At 35.7% G+C, this 20413-nt stretch overlaps 1 protein-coding gene across 2 annotated transcripts; it reads right to left on the bottom strand.

The window, feature by feature from the left end:
* Positions 1-458: 458 nt before the first annotated feature.
* Positions 459-6788, bottom strand: LOC124848681 (5'-adenylylsulfate reductase-like 5). Of its 2 annotated transcripts, XM_047326438.2 has the most exons (5): positions 6332-6642; positions 2013-2194; positions 1402-1526; positions 823-1242; positions 459-739 (listed from the first exon to the last, which is right to left on the bottom strand). In XM_047326438.2, the coding sequence occupies exons 1-5, from the start codon at positions 6506-6508 to the stop codon at positions 729-731; spliced, it is 915 nt and encodes a 304-aa protein (XP_047182394.1). In that variant the 5' UTR covers positions 6509-6642; the 3' UTR covers positions 459-728. The 2 variants fall into 2 exon arrangements, with proteins under 2 accessions (XP_047182394.1, XP_087969762.1); XM_088113636.1 differs by having other exon boundaries at positions 459-1242; positions 6332-6788.
* Between the last annotated feature and the right edge of the window lie 13625 nt (positions 6789-20413).

Here is a 20413-nt window from a genome sequence, read left to right as displayed (position 1 = left end):
CTTTTGAAATTTAGAGACACTCCTCCATTCATGGAACTGATTTCTACTGCATGCCCCTCTTCCTTGTAATTCCATCAGCCAAATCCCGAAATTGAAACATCGATGAACCGGTTTCTATTGCAAAAGACTGCCCGGCTTAGACAACCAAAATTCCAAAATCAATTTTTCGAATGTTCACTTTAGTTGCCTACCCAACTAAACACATGAACCGTGTTTCGGAAGCATAAGGATGCCAGTATAACAAGAATCCCCAGTAAAACTGGTTAAATAAAATGTAGAACCTAAAATATTTGGTAGATTCCTACCTATTTCAAACAATATGAATTGTTTAAAGGAGTGTTATAAAATATTATTATTATAAAGATGGGATGGATCCTTATTGCCACTTGGCCATACACGAGATTAGTGAAAAATTTAGTTGATAGATAAATACCTGCAGCAGTTTTCTCTATCTTCCATACTTGGAAAATAATGAAGTAGGTTGTACTTCAAATTGCTTAAGTGGGGCTAATAAGTATGATGGGGAAGGGTAGCTAGGATGCTTATTCCACAGTAACGTGTATGATTTCATTCAGAAACAACTAATTTACACGAAAGGAAACACTTCTCAAATTTACATGCCTGTTCGCTTCCTCTCAAAACCCAGCTTAGAACATAAATCAACATTTGGCTATTAGTATACTACAACAAAATTAGCAAGAGAGAAGAAGACTATGAGCTGCCAAGCTTCACTGCAAGCCTGAGGATATGATATAACTGATAAAGATAAACTATTAAACTACCCTCAAAAAATGACATGGTAAGAAGGCTGTTAATTCAAACCTTGTGTGGATGACCTAGCTGATGATGACTCACCAAGAGAAACAGAAGCCAGAGATGAAGCCCAAGCTCGGGCACTCCTTGCCCTTTCCTGAAAAATTCTAATCTTGCACAGTCTTAACCTGTTCCAAATCCTCCTGACATCTATCACCTGAAGCACACGTCCCATTACTTGGCTCGTCTCACCAAATATTTGCAGATTCAGATGAGGAATGCAAGAAACCCAGAATGCTCGGAGACGTGAGACGATCTTCGGGAACACAAAGAGGAGCAGCCTCAAACAAAGAAACAATACAGAGAATACCAAGTAGGGGTCCCTGCTCCATGTTTCTTTCAGAGACAAACCAAACAGATTCATAGACGAATTATCATCACTCGTCATGCTGCTAGCTTGATCAACAATATTAATAGTTGCCGCTAACCCTGAACAAGCAGATAGATCAGTCAATGGAGGTAAATTAGGTAAAATAAAACTCAGTCGTTGAAGTTTCTAAAGCTGTGTTAGCAATTAATTGGAGAGGAAAATTGATTCTCTTCAATACATGGTAACATATTTACAAACAAGAATGGGGATATGCTTACTCGTGTTTCTTTCGTAAAATTCTGACACGGAAAGGAGATTGTTTGGTCCATAATATCTCAATACTGATGTCTGGTTCACTAGTAATATTGCAGGCAAGTTATGGATTCCATATCGAGAAAACAAGCTGCAAGGCAAAAGAAATGCAGACATCAACAGACAATTATAAAGGTAAGCCTGTTGTGGGACATAATCTCGTCTAAAATATAAATTAAATACAGTGTAGAAAAGGAAAGAATATATCTATTAGTTATGGCATTAGCCTAAATAACAGAAAATTGATCAATGCTAACAACAGAATGCCTGACACACTATCTTTGGGTGAAATCCATGTAGATTCCACTAATGATATAGGTTTTTACTTTGCGGATCATACTCATATTCAGTGGAATACACATGGACTTCATCTATTAATATTTAGAATTTGGTAAAGAGTGTCATTGAGTGTACCACTAGAATTCCTCAATAGGAAATTAGTTATTGCTGAACCAGGAATAATTAACTACATCAAATTGTAGGCCATCACCAGACCCGGCAAACAGCATACAGCAAAAGAAATTAGTTTCATCCTTATCCAAAAATTTAAAAAATAGAGCAGGGATAGCTTCAAAACCTTGGCAAAGCTGATGATTGCTCGAGAATCAAATGTTCTATTTGAGGAAAGATCGAACTAAGAGTTTCAAATTGAGGAAGCATTTTTTGAGAAAACGGGCACCAGGAGGCATAGAAGAGTATAGAAATATACTCTATACTCTTGCTGCCAGACAGAACTCTGTCTAAAAAATCTCCATCCACCTAAACAAATCAAAATGAAAATAAAATAAACGTCATCAGAATATGCAATTTAATAAAGCCTGGAAAACATAATTAAATCTTAAAATTAAATGATTATCTATTCAAATCTACATAAGCAAAGCTATACGGCATAATAATGACAAACACAGTTTATTTTGTCTAAATATTATTGCTTGGGTACATTCACTCATTCAGTCAGAAGAAGACGTTTGGGCTTGAAAATGATAGAAATGCCTAGCATGGTGAATGGAAAGAAAAGAAACTGTTATCCGCTTGTCAGTTGTCATCTTTGATTTTGACTAACAAAATGAGCCAAAAACATATATATTCCCAAAGCCAATCTGTCCCCTTTACTCATAATGTGCACATTTCAGTCCGTGAAGAGACTAATTCCTTGACACGATGAAAATTCAAGTAACAGATTTTAAAATAGGAAACTTATTACCATTATCAATGTAACAAAATCATTTATATCCAGCCAAATAAATTTGCAAGATGAGCCATTGCAAACTCAAAATGTTGTTTCATGATGAGTACGTAAAATGCAGACTCCCTGGCTTTGGGCTTGACCAACATGTGACCTAGCCCAACAAACCAGTTGGGTTACCTAACAAGAAGTCAGGTTAATGATATTATTTCTTTAATGGCAGCGCATTGAGTTTGTTGGGGAAAGAATTTTAGTAGGATAGCTACTTATAGTAATCTTCAATATCATATATTTAGTAGAGCCATTTCAATATCAGTTGGGGCAGCGTCTATGTTAGCTTCCTTTACTCAGGGACCGTAACAGATGAGAATCTTCTCACACACACTCAACAAAAAGAAGCAATTGTATGAATATGAACTTTATTAATTCTGTAAAGTATGAAAGAACAGAATAACAAGCAAGTATTTCCCCAAGGAAGCCTCCCTTCCTCCACTGGAAACATCCAGTCTCTACCCAAAGGCAAGAAAATTATCTCATATCATCTCCCTCTATTCTGTTTGTTTATTTATACTCTCTCCTCTAACAGACTAGTCTCTCTCCTCTAACAGACTACTCTCTCTCCTCTAACAGACTTTTAATTGTCTAACAGTCTATGCACCATGATAATGAGAAATTACCCCTGAAACAGCATATACTGTCAATCCCCTCCATTTTATAATGGTTTTATTAATTCAAAACCCTTCTTCCACAGTTGTTCAGACCAAAATGTAACTTTTTGTCTTCAAACTATGTCAAACCCAGTGTTTGCTGTTGTTTGTTTGGCCAGCCCTAATATTTCCAACCAATGACAGACTGCTCAAAGGTCACTTCACTATTTTTGGTCATGGTGTGTACATTAGAACTCGGTCTCTGTCTACCTGACAGCTTAAAAATACCCTTTTATATTTATAGGCAAGAAAATTCACATATGATCTCATAGCCAGTCCAAATAAAGGAAGATGATTATGCTAGGTCCTCAACAACCATCACAAAAGTAGTCAAAACCCTAAACATGGATAGCTTTTAATCCATATAAAAATATAATCACCCATATATAAGAGTAAAACCTATAATTGGTGGGATATGAAAGATTACATGCTTTACCAATCTATAATGTTCTTAGAAGAACCCATTCGATAGCTTCTTCTCCTCACCTAGTGTAAGAAATGTAGAATTCAATGATTGAAAAGCTGAAAAGGTCATATATGACTATGGGAGAAAGGAAGAAAGTGAAGGTTCAACCTTTTGTGAAGTGGTTAATTCAATATTAATTGATCAATGGGTAGCAACCCCTCTTCATTATCTAGCTCACTCCTTAAATCCAAGGTGATTAACTAAACTTTTTTATTTATACATTTTTTCAAGATTACATAATGGTTTATATTATTTTTTAAGCAAATACTGGTTTGAATATGAATCATTAGAGAAGTCCAACTTAAGATATCACAAGTTCCTTTTCATATGTTTTTTTCAAGTTGGAATCAGAGCTGCCTATTGTTCAAAATCTTATATTCGACTAACTTTTTTTAAATGATTTTGAATATATAAATGTTGATTATCAATTTAAATAATTCATAATGATGCTACACACACATGTCTATGTGTCCTACATGTTGGTGTAGTGTTTGTATCAGTGTTGTTTCTGGTGTTCGAGCTTCGTAGCTCTCAAATATCCAAGGAATTTGTGCATTCCTCCAACTAGTCATTACAGATAAGTAGTCATTTAATATAACAAAGTTTACAAAAAGTAATAGTACTTAGTTGCAAAATCAATGATGGTAGTTCATTAACATTGATCTAAATGTTCTCTTTGATGCAGAATGGATTTCAATTTTAGAAGAAATATATAAAAAAGTGACGATCAATCAATGAGCTAGAATCCAGTTAAAAAGAAAGAAGAGTATAATAAACTAGAAATTAACAGTCCAAGGTGATCTGGTCCGACTGAAGTAATTCCACTAATGAGAAAAAAAAATACTATTATCTAATGTAATATTAATACTTGTAATTCTGATTTTATATTTTAGACACTTTGAGCTTCTGGTACTTGACTAGCTTTAAGCAATGAAGAAAATGAGTAAAAAAATAGTTTTTGAACTGGATAATAATTTAGTTAAAAATGCTTATCACGATTCCAAGCATATGACAGTGGGTCATATAAAGGTTCATAAAATGCAAATTAAATTCAACAAAATTATTTCAGGAGAGTGCTGGTGGAATAACGGACTTAATAGATATGAGCAATTCTTCATGGTGAAATAAGGACAAGTTTTACAACATCATCTGTTTGCTTCACTTTAAAGAAATTTTGATTTTGTTGGCAGGTTATGTGATTAATGGTTTAACAAGTACGTGCAAAACGAGGAAATTAATTGGGATTTCGATTAAAGCTTCAGTGTGAATGATTTGATTGAAATCCTAAAAACGTAATCGATTTTCCTGAGCAAAATACAACGAAGATATTCACAGGAAATCCCCTCCCCCCAATGAAGAGAAATACAACGAAAGTTGTCCCATCAAGTGGTTCAGAAGATGTTAGAGAGCATCATCAAAGTTAACAATGTATTGCCAAGCTACCATCCGTAAGAAATTTAATGTTGAGAGTTAAAAACGAGAAGTTTATGCATTCTGCTGATGAAATAAAGCAATAATCCATGTGTATTTATATTACAAGTTGATTAATTCCATGGATACTAATGGATCATTCCCTAGGTTATTAAAGGACATCAAACGGACATATTATACTGTTATACCAATGCGACCTTGACACCAAAGTAAAAACAATGAAGTCAACTAGTACTTACCAGCTACATAAAATACATATTTTAAACTTCTCTACATGCTTGGTAAAAGATCCCAAATGATCCCATGGAAGGCTTTAAATCCCCCAACCTAAACTCAAAATAGTCCTCAATTTGGTTGCTTTTAACTAACCGATCCCACATCTCAGGTTGATCCCAAATGATCCAACAAAATCGCAAACAGAATAATAGCCAATTGTTTACAAGTAATTAAGCACACCAATATTTAACCTAACAAAAATACACTCAAGGTCCAAGGCAACACAATACATTCAGTTGTTTTCCATAAAATTTTAAAATATCAGACAATTAACCAAAACAAGGAAATTAAGAGAAATTATCTTCATAAAACCTACAAATCAAGAACTTCAAAATCATTGACATGCATGAAATTATCCCCATCAATGGACATTTACAAGATCCTTATTACCATGTGTTTATTTCAGAACCCAGGTTCATCAAACCATCCAAACAACCGTAGCACCAAAAACACCTTATTCAATCAGGTGAGGTCAAATACATGAATCAATCGACACATCGCCATTATTCCTGATTATTTAACGAACTCCGGTGCGTCAATATCATAATCTCGATGAATTTCTTCAGACAGAAGAAAACTATGCAAACAATTACTCCGCATCTCACTTATGAGATTCCATATCTATCTTATCAGATTCCACGGCCTCTTTCACAAAGAAACTTAAAGATTCTCCATGACAACACACCATGAAAATTTGATACAAAATATTTGGCAGATAGGTTAAAGATCAAACAATCCAATCATCGAAACAAAATCCAACAATCCACAAATACACACCGCAAACAACCTCAACACGCGGAAATTAACACAAAAACTGAAAACCGAGGTACCTGGAGAGGCGGATTCGACGGGATCGAGATTGGACACTGCGATTGGAGATTATACAGAAACGAAGGTGGCTGAGGAAGGCACAAAGAAGAAGAAGACGAAGAAGAAAACGCAGACGCGAATTGAATCACAGAAACGTAAAGGAGTAGGAGAAGAAGAAGAAGAAGCGAAGAAGCCATAGAAAAAGGAGAGAGTAGATTGAAGAGAACCGAAAGGGCAAAACGGGAAAGAAATAAAGAAAGACAGAAGAAAAAAAGAAGGAAGAGAAACGAAGGTTTTAGGGTCTCGTGTTTGTGAAGGAGATTTGTTTTGTTCTGTTGTGATGTGTGTGAGGGCGTTGATAGGGTGAGAAGGCGGTGAGGGTGCGACGGTGACGGTGACGGTGGTGGAGTGGGGGTTGATATTTCGAGCGTTTGGTGTGAGGATAGAGGACAAAGAAGGAAAGGCTTTGAGCTAATAATTGAAATTATGTGTATATTTATTTATGGCTATCATTCTTCACTTTTTCTCTCTCTCTCTTCTTCTCCTTCTTTTTTCTTAAATATCGCTTTCTCTCTCCTACCCCGATTATACCTCGTGTGTGTTTTCAATAGCCATTGTTTTTTCAAGAGTGGAAATTCCACACTTCTTTTTAATTTTACTAATTAATTATATTTATTTTAATTTAAGTTTTTTTCATTATAGTACCTTTAGATTTTTTATATATTTAAATTAAAAATCTAAATTCGTTTTATAGTTTTTCATTGATTAAATATCATTGAGAATAAATAAAGATATGCGGAAGCTTTGACCGATGTGTAGTTTCCACGCAATAGACTTTTTCCTGTTTCCACACATCATTTTTTTTTCGAATTAATTCCATTTACCGTTCTTCTGATAATTTTTTTCTATAAATATATTCTAAGAAATTAGCCAGTTAAACATATTTTTATTTTAATTTTGAAATTATACATATTTCTAAATTGCACTGTGGATATTTTAATTTCTTTTGAAAATAATTTTTTATGGTTGATTAAATTTTAGAATTTATCATTTAAAGTTGACGATATCTCATTAGTTTTTTTTATTTTGAGTTTATTGAAATTGTTTTGATTTTTTAACAGAGCGAATCTAAATGCAATATGAAAATAAGAATTTTGTTATGTAAGTCAAATTGTTAACGAAATCTTCCAAAACAGGTAAATAAGTGTTTTCTTTTTTTTTAATGGGTGCTTTTTTATGTGCAGAACACACGCGATCTATAGCAACGATGCGTCACTGCCTCGTAGAAAGTTAGGGCTACCAACGACACATAGTTTTAAGGTGTTGGCTTTTTTTAACAGTAAATATTAGTATTTTATTAATAAGAAAGTGAAATTTATAATTTTTTATTTTCTTTAACTTTTTTATTAAGTCACTCTATAAAAAGTGTGTTAATGTGATAAGATTTTGATCTTGATTTTCCTTAAAATTAGTTTGAGATCCGTGATGGTTGTTTTTGTACTTATTTCTTAAAATTTTATTACGAAAATTAATGTAGTAATTATTATACTTTAAGGAATAATTTATTTACATAAATATATTTAGATGCTGTAATTATGTTTAGATATAAATATACTTAAATAGAAATTTTGATGTATGAAAAAGACTTAAATAATTAATCAATTTTATTATATAATATATTAAAATATTTAATTATAAATATAAATTTGTGAATAGTAAAATGTAAAATAATAATTAAATTGGTAAATGTGTAAAACCCAAACAATGGTATTTTAGGAGTGGTGATAGTTTAAAAACAGTGAAATTCGGTTATTTAATATAAAATTGTTTATTTATAAATAATTTTGTTATAAATGACTTTCATTATTTTAAAATGTATCATCTTTCTATAAAACACTCTTTTAGAGTTTTCTACCTTCTCTATAAGAGTTCTAAGTCATCTCTTTGATGATCAGGAGGTGTCTAATTGACCACGATGACGAGGTCTACATTCGTATCCGATTGGTTTCTACACTAAAACAAGTATGTTTCAACTCCTTTTTGCTCATCGCTCTTTAATTGAGTCCATGCATGAAAGTTTCCATTTGCATGTGTACTTTGACCTTTTCTCTGAGTTTCCTTGTTAATTTAAGGTCTTAAGGAGTCTTTCCTTTTTAATTTGGTGATTCGTAGGTGTTTCTAGAAATTCCTTGTGCGAGAAGTAATGAGAGTGTTCTTAGAGCTTTGTATCGTTATTCAATTAATGCAATTATGTATGCAAATGGCCTAAACTAAGATATGAATGCAATTACATTTTTATTCACACATCAGTCACCTTGTATATTTCCATGTTTATGTTTTAATTGAATTGTGATGCATTATTGGGTTGTTTATGGTACTTTGATGCATGAACAATGATGATATATGTTGGTATTTAAATGTGAAAGTGTATGGACATATGTATATGATTTCAAAGTTTGGAAGGTTGGTTCCAAGGTGGAACTTCTTGGTGTGGTTCAAGTGTGTTAGAATGAATGCAGGTAGCTCAATCTTGAGGGTTTTCCTGACACTTTAATAGTCATACATTCTCATATAGAGAGGCTTGACACATGTGGTGAGAGTAGCAGTAAATCTTAGTCTTGGGTGCTTCCAATATGATCCAAGGTGTGGAACAAACAACGATATAACTTGACATTTATTCTAAGTTCTGACAATCTAGTCAAAGTGTTGGCATGCATAAAGTGTTTGGTCGTTTGTGTGAAAGGTGTATAATGTGTATAATGTTTAAATGTTCTTTTGTATCATGAATTATTTGTATTCTAGCTTATCCTTTCTTTTGTGTCATTTGTCTTTGTGTATGTTTTCTCTCTTACAATGATCACCTTAATGGTGTGAGCTCAGATAGACATTCTTTACTTTACAATTGCTCCAACGAGAGGTAAAGGTGAAATAATTGGAAAGTCAAATGATTTTACAAGTGTAGATCTTGTCTTTCGTACGTTTGTTTTCTTATAGTAATTCCATTATCATATATGTAATATTCATATTAGTTGTATTTTACTATTAAAAATGGAATATTACAAAATATTCATGAATTTACATAATTACTTTTTGAGTATAATAGTTATATTTTATAACAATTTTTATAATAAATATAAGGGTTAAATATGTTTTTAGTCCCTCAACTATCAAGCGATTTTGTTTTTCGTCCCTCTTTCAAACTTTGTACGCTTTGATCCCTCCCCTTAAGGAAACCATAATTTTTTGTCCTCTAAAACAAACGGCGTTAAAAATCAGGTGAGGTGGCTAACGTCTAGCCACGTGGGATGACATGTATCCTTTTTAACATTTGCCACGTGTGTTTATATTTTAAATGTAAACTGAGAACTTTGCTTTATTAGGTTCATTGGTAAATTTTGGTTGAAAGTGTGGTCTGAAGGTTGAAGAGCAAAGACGAGCACATCATTTCAGCTGGAAAGAAGGTTGAAGGTGAATCACAAAAGGTTGGATTTCATCTTCTTGAGCATTGGTGTAGTTGGTCGCGTAAGTTCATTTTCCTGTTTTGTTTCGTGTGAATAGATGGATTTGGGATATAGGGTTTTGTTGGTAGTAGTCGAACTTGATTTACTTTCGAAATTACTGTTGAAGGGAAATGGAAGCTGACAGAGGAGGATATGGTTGCACGTGAAGGCGTATTGGTTCTGGAATGTCCCAAACATGTGGATCCTCCTCTCACTTAGCTTCAAAAAATTGTGTTGTGGGGAAAGATTGTTGATGTTGAAGGCAACTACATTGAAGAACAAAGGAAGACTATTTTATAGATTTAGAAATTGGGCAGTAAGTGAGAAAAAATGTTTTACTTATTGTGATGAAGTTTGTATTCATGATTTGTAATTTCTTTTTCAGAGTAATTCAAGCTGTAACTACTTTGAATGGGTTGATGAAAGAGACTCTAAAATTGAAGGAAGCTTACAAAGGAAGAGTGAAGAAGTTGAAGTCTGTATTGAAAATGTTGTTTTGGATCTAAGGAAGAAGAAGGACAAGTTGAAGAGGAAATTAGAGCAAGAGCGAAAAAAGTTCAAAATGATGTTGGTCTTGTTTGTATTGTCATGGGCATTAATAGTGATGTTTTCTATTATGTTTGTGCTGAAGATAAATTGTAATTAGATTGGTAATGTTGTGTTGTGGATGTACTTTGAAGTTTTAAATTCAATAAAATGTGGAAGTTGAGTTCAATTCTGCCCAATTCAATTTAGCCCTGATGTTTGTGTTATGTGCATTTGTGTTATGTGATTATAGTTGTTATTTTAAATCAAAGAGTTTGATAGCATTCCCATAGTTCACAACCTAATGTAAGTCTGTGAATGCTGAATGTAGAAAAAAAATGTGATAGCAGAAAGCACCAGTATTGAACCTGATAAGGTTTTTCACTTATAACATCAATCTTCCAAGATTATTGAACCTGAAAAGATACATCAAAAATAGCAACTCTGTCTATTATGAGATTCCAACCCCCTAATGCTTTCAAAATAACTACTCCAACAAGCAATTTAAAGCACAATGACTAAAATGGACAGTGAAGAATAAAATGTCATCCAAGTGGTCCTAAAGCATTGCATTGAATATAAAGAAGTGGTCCCAGAGCACTATAAATAACAGAACAATTGAGTCAACAATAACAAGTGGTCCCCGACTACTTTAATTAACATTGCATGTGTTACACTACATGACAAACAAGTGGTCCAAAAAATATTGTGCCCATTACTAATGGTCTCCCTAAGTGGGTCACAATCAGTACATTATAGCATTAAAAAAGTGGCATGCCTACACTAGAAAATCAATTGCAACTCGCTTTGAGGATGTTCTTCTTCCCCCTTCACGCATACGTGCAGCCCCTCCAGGTTGTGATGTTGATACAGCCCCTGCATCTGTGCCTGCTCTCATTCGTGATGTTGTTTGACCTTGTGAGGTTGATGTAGATAGTCCACCAGCGGCTGCAGTTCTTCTTGCAGATACTCTCCTTCCAGTTGATGCAAATCCTCCCCTTTCACCTGATGCAGTTCTTCTTGCAGATGCTCTCCTTCCAGTTGATGTAGATGCTCCCCTTGTAGCTGATGCAGATGTTGTTGCAGATGCGCCTCTTGTGTCCTGTGAAAGGAGTAAGGTAGTTAGATTTGACATACTTATATATAAATGAACTTGTAAATAACATGTTCAGGAAGTTACCTTGCTTTTCTGCTCCTTTTTACAACTTCTTACATTGTGTCCATATGCATTACAACTGCTACACTTCATACCAATATTTTTCTTGGACAACTTTGAATGGCTGACATATTCATCAGCTTCTCTTCTTCTTAACTTTTTAGGCCTCCCATGAGGTGTTTTATAAGTGGGTGGTAGTAGTGGTGCAGTGTCGGATGTAGGCCAAAGTTGTTGTCCATTGATTGGAACATGGATGAACATAATCTCTGGGTTTTCTAACTTATAATGTATGGCAGCAACAACATGTCTACAAGGTATTCCTACCAAATCCCAAAAGTAACAACTACAACTATGATTACTTACATCAACTACAAACTTGTCCATTGTAAAGCCATGAGTGACTTCAAATTTAGCACCTCTTGCCCAAACTGGAAGCCAATTCCCATTCTTTTCAACTTCCTTATCTAGTCTTTTTCTAGGTTTAGGCATAACATCACCAGGATATGTGTTAACTTTTTCTCTAAGTGTTGCAAACCTACTCATAATATATGACCTAATCCATTCCATCATAGTAATTATAGGTTTGTCTCTTGCCAGCAAAATTGTACTATTAAATGACTTAGACAAATTATTGATCAACACATCACATCTAGGATAAGCACTAAATGCATGTTTACACCAAGATTTAGTTGGAATTGTCTTTTACCAATTATAAGCATCAGAATTGACAGTCTTCAACTCACCCATTTTTTTTCCCAGTCCTGAAAGTATGTTGCCTTGGCAACCCCATCATAAGGTCTTTAATCAGTAGTCCTCCACCAAATTTCTTCTTATAATTGTTGTACAAATGCCTTAAACACAGCCTGTGCTCCACACCATTCAAAATCTCATCAAATACTACCATTAATCCCTGCCAACAAATGACAACAACCTTTAATACATAATCAAATCAAAATAGAAAATAAAGTTTAATTTGAAGTTACCTGTTAGGAAGCTAAAATTTTATAAGAGGAGGAATAAAAGAGGGAGTGAAAGGCCGAACGGTATGAATAGTGTAGTACCGAACGGTAGCTGAAGAGGAGAGGAGAAAGGAGTAAAGCTGAACGGTATGGATAGAGTAATACCGAACGGTAGATGAAGAGGGGAAGGGAGTAAAGCCGAACGGTATGGTTAGAGTAATACCGAACGGTAGAGAGTTAGAAGTTGATGTATAAAGTAACGTAACATTACCTTTTGCTGATTCGAAATAAAGATCTAGCGTTGACAATCTATGCCCCCAATATCACAAAGCAGCAGGCTAAAAAATCACCTCCATGTCTCTTTGCATTCATTTTCAACCACAACAAAAGCTAGTGGGAAATATTAGTTATTAGGGTCTTTGGCCACTGCCACTAACAACTGACCTCCATATGTTGTCTTCAAATGACAATCATCTACCCCAATGAATGGCCTGCAACTACCTAAGAACCCCTCTTTACAGCCCTTTAAACACATGTAAAATGCCACAAACCGTGGTGGCAAAGTGGGTTGGGGTTGATTGACCTTAATCTTGAATGTTTCAGCCTTTACTCTTAGCAACTCAGCCACATAATCATAAAGACGACCATATTGTCGTTCTCCATCACCCACTAAAGAATCCATAGCAATTTGCTTTGCTCTTCCAGCTTTCCAAGGATTTATTCCAACACTAAAGGACTTTTTGATTTCATCTATGATTTAGTTCACTGTCATGCCTCCCACATTTACAAATTTGTCTACTAATACTTGTGCAATCCATTGCACACTTGCACTTTTGTTACCAAAAACCCTTCCACACTTGTGACGTACGTGAGTTTTCACTCTAAAACTTTCCCTACCTCCGACCTTGCTAGCCATAATTACAAAACCACATCCCTTTTTACAAACTGCCCTCACTCTCTTCAAATCATTCTTAACAAACTTCACTTCTTTGCCATTTAAAATGCTATGCTCCTGTAAGGCACTTTTAAAATCTTTCAATGACTTAAACTCCATCCCCAATGTAAATTTGAAGCTCTTGGTCATATCATCTACTCTATACTTTGGAAACTTCCTCCTATTCTCACTCACAGCCTCATCACTATCCACATTTAAAGACAACTCATGTATTGTAATTTTCATTTATCTCATGCTCATGGTGTCCAACATCTTCGTTAATCATAAATGACCCCTCACCACCACCTTTTCTTCTCCTCACATTTTTCTTCCTCTTTTTCATTCTACTTCACCTCTCCAAAACAGGATTAATATTTCTTCTTTCTTCCTCCACCCTCTCATCCTCCATCCCAAACCCATCATCATCATTTGTCATCCTTTCCTCTTCACTATCATCCACATTTTCCACCACTTCGCCCTCAACCTCATTGCCCTTTTCCTCTTCCTCTTCCTCATGAACATAAGCCTCTTCCTCACCCCTCTCTACATATTTACCCCAACATTCCCCTCTTCCTCTTCCTCTTCCTCATGAACACAAGCCTCTACCTCACCCCTCTCTACATATTCGCCCCCAACATTCCCCTCTTCCTCTTAGTAATCCATTAGGACATCTTCTACTTCCACATTCCCCTCCACCCCACCAACATAACCATCTTCTTTATCCACTGCATCATCTTCTTCATCCACATAACCACGTGCTTCACCAACATAACCAACTTCTTCACCCACAATAGCATTTTCTTCAACAACATATGCATGTATATCATCCACAATAACCTCTTCTTCGTCACCCATATTTACCTCTTCCTCCATATTTACCTCTTCCTCCATCTCTTGTATGTGTACTGCCTCTTCACCAAAACTAAGAAACTTAACTTCATCTGGCTGACTAGGTTGCAGATGTTGGACATAGATTTCAACCTCATCATTATTTGTCTCTGCATAGTTAGCCAAGAACAGTGTTTCCCTGTCATCACTAAGTATTCTCAAGTTTTTCATCGCTTTTTGTTTCGCCCCCTTCCATCATAGCTTGAACTCTGCATCATACTTGAATTCTCTAACAAATCCCACTGCTTCAAAGAAAGACCACCTGTCCGGATCAATTCCTTTTATAACATGTATTTCTCCTCCCATATATTCTATTCCCTTATTCTTCATGAACTTTGATAACAGTTGAAAAACTGTTATTTTTATAATTAATTTGACCTTAAAGATAACCTTTATGACTTATAAACTAGTTTGGAATCATGTTTTTGTTGAAGTTTTGAAAATAAGAGAGTTGGATAGGTTTTATGCTTGATTTCTTTATTTTTTGCAGGTTTTAAGATGAATTTAGTGAAAGAAGTGAAGCATCTAGGAGTTGGGTTCAGAAAAGGAAAAAAAATTGCATAAAAGAAAGAAGCCACAAGTACTGCTCAGCGCTATTTACCGCTGAGCGGTACTTTGAAGATCCGCAGTCACCGTTGAGGGGCAAAATAGAAGTCACACACTTACCGCTAAGCAGCATTCTTATGGGCTTGAGATTATTTTTTTGTAACATTTAGAAGTCTATATAAGGCTTTAGTCTTCCTAGGGTTAATTAGTATCTTTGGCTGGAACGAAGCAGAAACACACTCTTTCACCCCTTGGAGAAGGATTTTGGATGTTACAACTCCTTTCTCACCTTTCTAGGGTTTTATCTTTCACTCTTTCATTGCATTTCATCTAGTTTCACCATGAATATGGTGAACTAAACTTCTTTTGTTGTTGGGGAATCAACGTAATCCTCTTCAAACTCTCATGTATTGAATTTGTTCTTTAATGTATATGTTTTCTTTCATTAATTGTTAGGAATTTTCTCCTTTGCTTAATGCTTGCATTGTTTAACTCATTCATAGCATGATAATTGATTTTGTCGATATGGACACATGCGAGGATTTCTAGATCTGGAGAATCTCTCCCAATAGTAGTATAAACCTAGACATAGGAAAATGATGGTTGGTTGCCTTTAAGCTTATGTGCTTTATAATGCATGAATAATTGCTAGGGAGACAAGACCTTGTAAACTAGTGATTATGATTAGGCTTTCTTCGCCGAGACATCGGGTTTAAGGTAATTTAGAGAGTGACATTAAAATTAATGAAGAAAGATTAATTCTTGAATACATGAGAGTGGATAGGATGAAATTGATAAACCCCAACAACATATTCATAATATATTTCAATTCACGTGTTTTGTTTCTTCTTTTCCATTGATCAATACATGCATTCGTATTTACTTTTTAGTAATTTGCATTTAAAATCTCAAAGAATTGATTTTAAAAGTCTTAGATAATCAACAAATCACATAATTGTCTAAGTTGTGAGTTCTTTGGGAGAACGATACTTGGTTTTACAAGTTTTATTACTTGATACGATTCGGTTACACTTGCCGAGGGTTAAACAAGTTTTTGGCGTCATTTCCGGGGACTCGTGGTTTAATTAGTCTATTTGTGTGATTATTGATTAACTTTGACTTGATTTGTATTTTTTATCTTTTGATCTTTGTATCTGTAAGTTTATCTTTTTTTTTTATCTTTTTGTCTTTTTGTTTTTATTTGTTTTATCTTTTTATCTTTCTATCTTCTTTTTATCTATCTTTTCTATCTTTTTGTGCTAAGAATTGTTTCTAGGAACTTATCTTCTTGTGTATGCAGAAAGCAATTCGGATGAGAAGTAAGAAAAATTCAGAACCTCTTCTTGAAGGCTTGGACGAGAGTAGACGAAGGAGAAGAATCCGTACATCTAGAGAACCATTCCCTCCTCTAGAAACACTTTTACAACCTTCACCACAAAGGTCTAATCAAAGCACTGAAAATATGGCAGAGGATAATAATGGTAGACGCACTCTTGCAGAATACACCACTGTGGTTGGCCCTCAACATTTTAACAGTATAGCAAGGCCGAGGGTCAATGCTGCAAACATGGAGGTGAAACCAGCGTTGATACAATTGGTGAAGAGCAACCAATTTAATGGGCTATCACATGAAAGTCCATATGAACATCTCACCACCTTCAATGAAATTTGCAACACTGTGAAGATTAATGGGGTGCTGGATGAAGCAATAAAGCTTAGCTTGTTTCCTTTCTCATTGGGAGGCAATGCAGAGTTATGGTTAAACTCTTTTCTAGAAGGTAGCTGATGCGGCTGTCGCGGCCCATCAAATTTGATGTGCATTAAAGAATGCAGTATAGTGCTAAGAAGTGACTCCTAGGTCGTCTCTCAAGGACCAAATGGGGTTCATTCAATAGGTTGAACACGTAGTGAGGGAGTTTTGAGAATGTTTTTGTGCTTAGAGTTGAACTAAATTAAAACTAGAAATTGGAAATTAAAGCGTGAAGACCGAACGGTCCTATAGATGACCGAACGCTTCTACATTAAGATCGAACGGTCTCTAAAGTAAGTGAGGAAATTGGAAATGCAGGAAGATAAAGAAACTAAACGAAATAGACAACATGATGAACGGTAAAACTAGACTCAACAATGCAAAAGATAAATATTCAAACACAATTAAAGCTATTAAAATGCAACACTTAAACTAAAAAGATTAATGCTCATTTCAGTTTGAAATACAATTTCGAAGAAACACTTGAGAAGCGAACGAATAAGCAAAGGCATAAATTGTAAATGAAGTTGCTAAACCATAAAACACATCTCTGGACTTCTTCTCCCGTGAACGTGGCAGCCGTATGCATTCCAACCATGAATCAACATTTTTTCTCCAAAATCGAATGAATGCAAAGAAAAGGAATGTAATCACCATTGCTTGCTTCTCCTGTGTATTTCCCACTTTTCCTAGCCGTGACCTGCACATTTAAAAGAAAAGAGAAAAGAAACGTGTTGTTCTCTTCAAGCTCAACGTGTGCTTGCTTCCAACTTATGTCCATGTGCCACCTCCAGCCAAATGAAAAGGCAAAGATTAAATTCAGCAAAATGAAGTAAACTTGGATCTCTCTTGCGTAACATCTCCTATCAGCAGCCATGTCACCATTTGCTTTGCTTTCTTTTCATTCCCAAGGACATCAAAATAAAAACATAAACATTACTTCATTCTCCCCCTCAACAGCGTGAACATTCAAGCATAGAAGCAATAAAAGGTTTCAATCAAAGGTGCATATAAACCCAAAATGAAAAGGGCAAGAGTGAATGATAATTTAAGAGCTCATCCTCCGAGAAAAGCAAGTGTGCCATGCTATTTGCCTCCAAAATCCAAAACAATGTTCAAAGCAAAGAAGGAGAAAAAAATGAGTGTGCCAGCTGGTTGTATTCAAAATATAGAAAACCGAATAATAAACATGGAAAGACACAAAAATCATGAACTAAGCGTATCCTTCTTTTTCTAAGCAAAGTAAAATGATAAAAATTCATTCCCTGCTGGATGCAACTCTTTCAGCCGTAGCCCTCCATGTGCGTGGCTCCTCGTGCTTCCAACCGTGACACGTCAATCTCCCCGAAAACTCCAGCCAAAAGAGCGTGTAAGTGGCGTCTCCCCCTCTTTCTACCGTGGCGGCTAGAGCCCCCCCTCTCTCAGCACACGTGTCCCCTCTTCCGTGCTGCTGGGTCCAGGTGTTGGACGTGTGCTGCTTCCTCCCTGGCTTCTTCGTGCACCTCCAATTTTTGCTGGATACAACCCGTGTCTCAAGTATGGGCCGCTGTTGGACCGTGGTGAAGCTGGAGTGTGACGTCCATCCCGTGTTGCTGTCTAGACGCTACTGTCCGCGTGAAGCCAAACCAGGCTGTGCGTTCTCTTCATTTTGCAGCTCCCAAGCTTGCTGGACCATCCTTGGACGGGTGTTGTTGCTAGACGAACATCTCCCTCCAAGGTGCTGGATCTTCGAATGAAAGCCACTTCCTTTGCTGGACCAGCCCATTGCTTCTTGAAGCACCGTAACAGCCTTATGCTTATAGGCTGCCCTTCTTCTATTTCTATCCAAGCCCATGTGAATCCTCTTGCTCAAGCTGGATGTGGGCCGCGTGTGCTTTTTGTTGGACCGTGGCTTCACTATGCTGGACGTGCATCAACTGTTGGACCGAGTGCACCCCTTCATTCATCCAGCACACCATGCCGTGACATTTTGGACGTGTAGCACACATCACCAAGCATACACCTAAAGCCCATCATCGCTCCTCATTCTCAGTGGCTGCTTCTTTACGTGTGCACCCCTTGTCTTGTTTTCTTTAAGCCCACTTCAACGTGTCGCACTTTTTGAAGCATCTCACTGTTGGACGAGATTATGATGCCACCACATGCTGGACGCTACTGAATGTAATAATTGAAGCCCATGTGTTTTTTTTTTCAAAGCAAATGAGTGCAGCGTGTGGTCCGCGTATTTTCATTCAGCCCAAGTGATTCAGCTTTGGACCTCATTGCCATTTCTCATTTGACCTCTAAATGTCCCAAATTATTATCCAATAATTTCCCTACAATTAATAATGAAAATAATTAGCCTCAGATAATTCAAATTAATTAAAATAAGAATTTCTGGTCAAATTAAGCATAATGAGCAAAAATGGGAAAATACTAGACATTTAAGCACACTTCCCTAATTAAATCTGGTACAATAAACTAAGTGAAATCAAGAAAATATTAGCTCATCAGTAGCTTTACTGAGTGGGAAGTTGTGGTTGCAAAGTTTTTAAACAAGTACTGTTACCAATAAGGAGTATTGGTAAAACCTGAAGATGTGTTTTGATGATGCTGCAACTTATAGATTTTGGATGTAGTAGGAAAATATTTAAAAAAGCAACTTGTAGATTTTGAATGTAGTAGGAAAATGTTAAACATTGTAATTTTTACTAGTATAATCGATTATGGTTAAGCAATAATCGATTATCACAAGTCATACTTGAATAATCGATTATCACTTCATATAATCGATTATCACATTTTTGAAAACCTGTAACGGACTTGAATAATCAATTATCACTTACAATAATTGATTATTCATGGCAGTTGAGAGCTGACCTTTGTCACTCAGTGTACTTGGCTATAAAATTTGATTTGGAGAAATCAGAAGGTAACGTTTTTTGAACTGAGAAAGCTTAGAACACTGTGTGTCAGAGGAATGTTCTTAGAGAGCTTTTTGTTCATTGTTCCCTTGCTTGGTCTTGTGAAAGGAGAGGCTCGCGTATCGTGTGTCGATAGTCGGAGCAGACTCTCTTCAAGTTAGCAAGGTACTCTGCCTGGTCTTGTGTAAGGAGAAGCTTGCGAATCGTTGGTCGATTGCCGGAGCGGTTCTCTTCAAGTTGGTAGAGTGGTTCTTTTCGTTTTATTCCTGTTCATTTGATTGTAATCTGTTAAACCATTTTTAGTGGAACTGTTAATCACTATTTATAGTGATTAACGACTGGACGTAGATTCTGTTGAATCGAACCAGGATAAAAATATCTGTGTGATTTTTCTATTCCCTACACTCATATTATTTTACGTATATCAACTGTTTGATTAATTTTCTGAAAGAAAATTATTTTTACTAAAAGGACCAAATTATTTTTAATTGTGATCGAACACGCTTTCCGCTCTCTGAGTTTTAATTCCGCTGCGCTATACTCTTCGAAAAATACCCCCTCCGATACCATCAATTGGTATCAGAGCTTGCTTTGATAGTTTTTCAAAAAAAAAATATTTGCGAAAATGGCCGGTCACAATCAAAACCATGTATATGCTGAGGGTGCTTCCATTAACAGACCTCCACTGTTTACTGGTGATAACTATGCTTTTTGGAAAGTGAGAATGGAGATTTTTATGGGGTCTGTTGATAGAGGTATCTGGGAAGCTGTACAAAATGGCCCTTATATTCCTATGAATACTGTTGATGGTGTAGAGACTGAAAAACCTTATTTTAATTGGACTGCTGAAGAAAATAGACGAGCTCAGTTTGATATTAAAGCTCGCAATATAATTTCATCTGCTGTTGTACTTGATGAATTTTATAGAATTTCAGTGTGTA

The sequence above is a fragment of the Vigna umbellata genome, chromosome 4 (assembly GCF_029865625.1).
Source record: "Vigna umbellata cultivar VRB3 chromosome 4, Vumbellata_1.0, whole genome shotgun sequence".
Lineage (NCBI taxonomy): Eukaryota > Viridiplantae > Streptophyta > Magnoliopsida > Fabales > Fabaceae > Vigna > Vigna umbellata.
The sequence above is the reverse complement of the archived record's forward strand: the minus strand, read 5'-3'. Positions and strand labels throughout refer to the sequence as shown.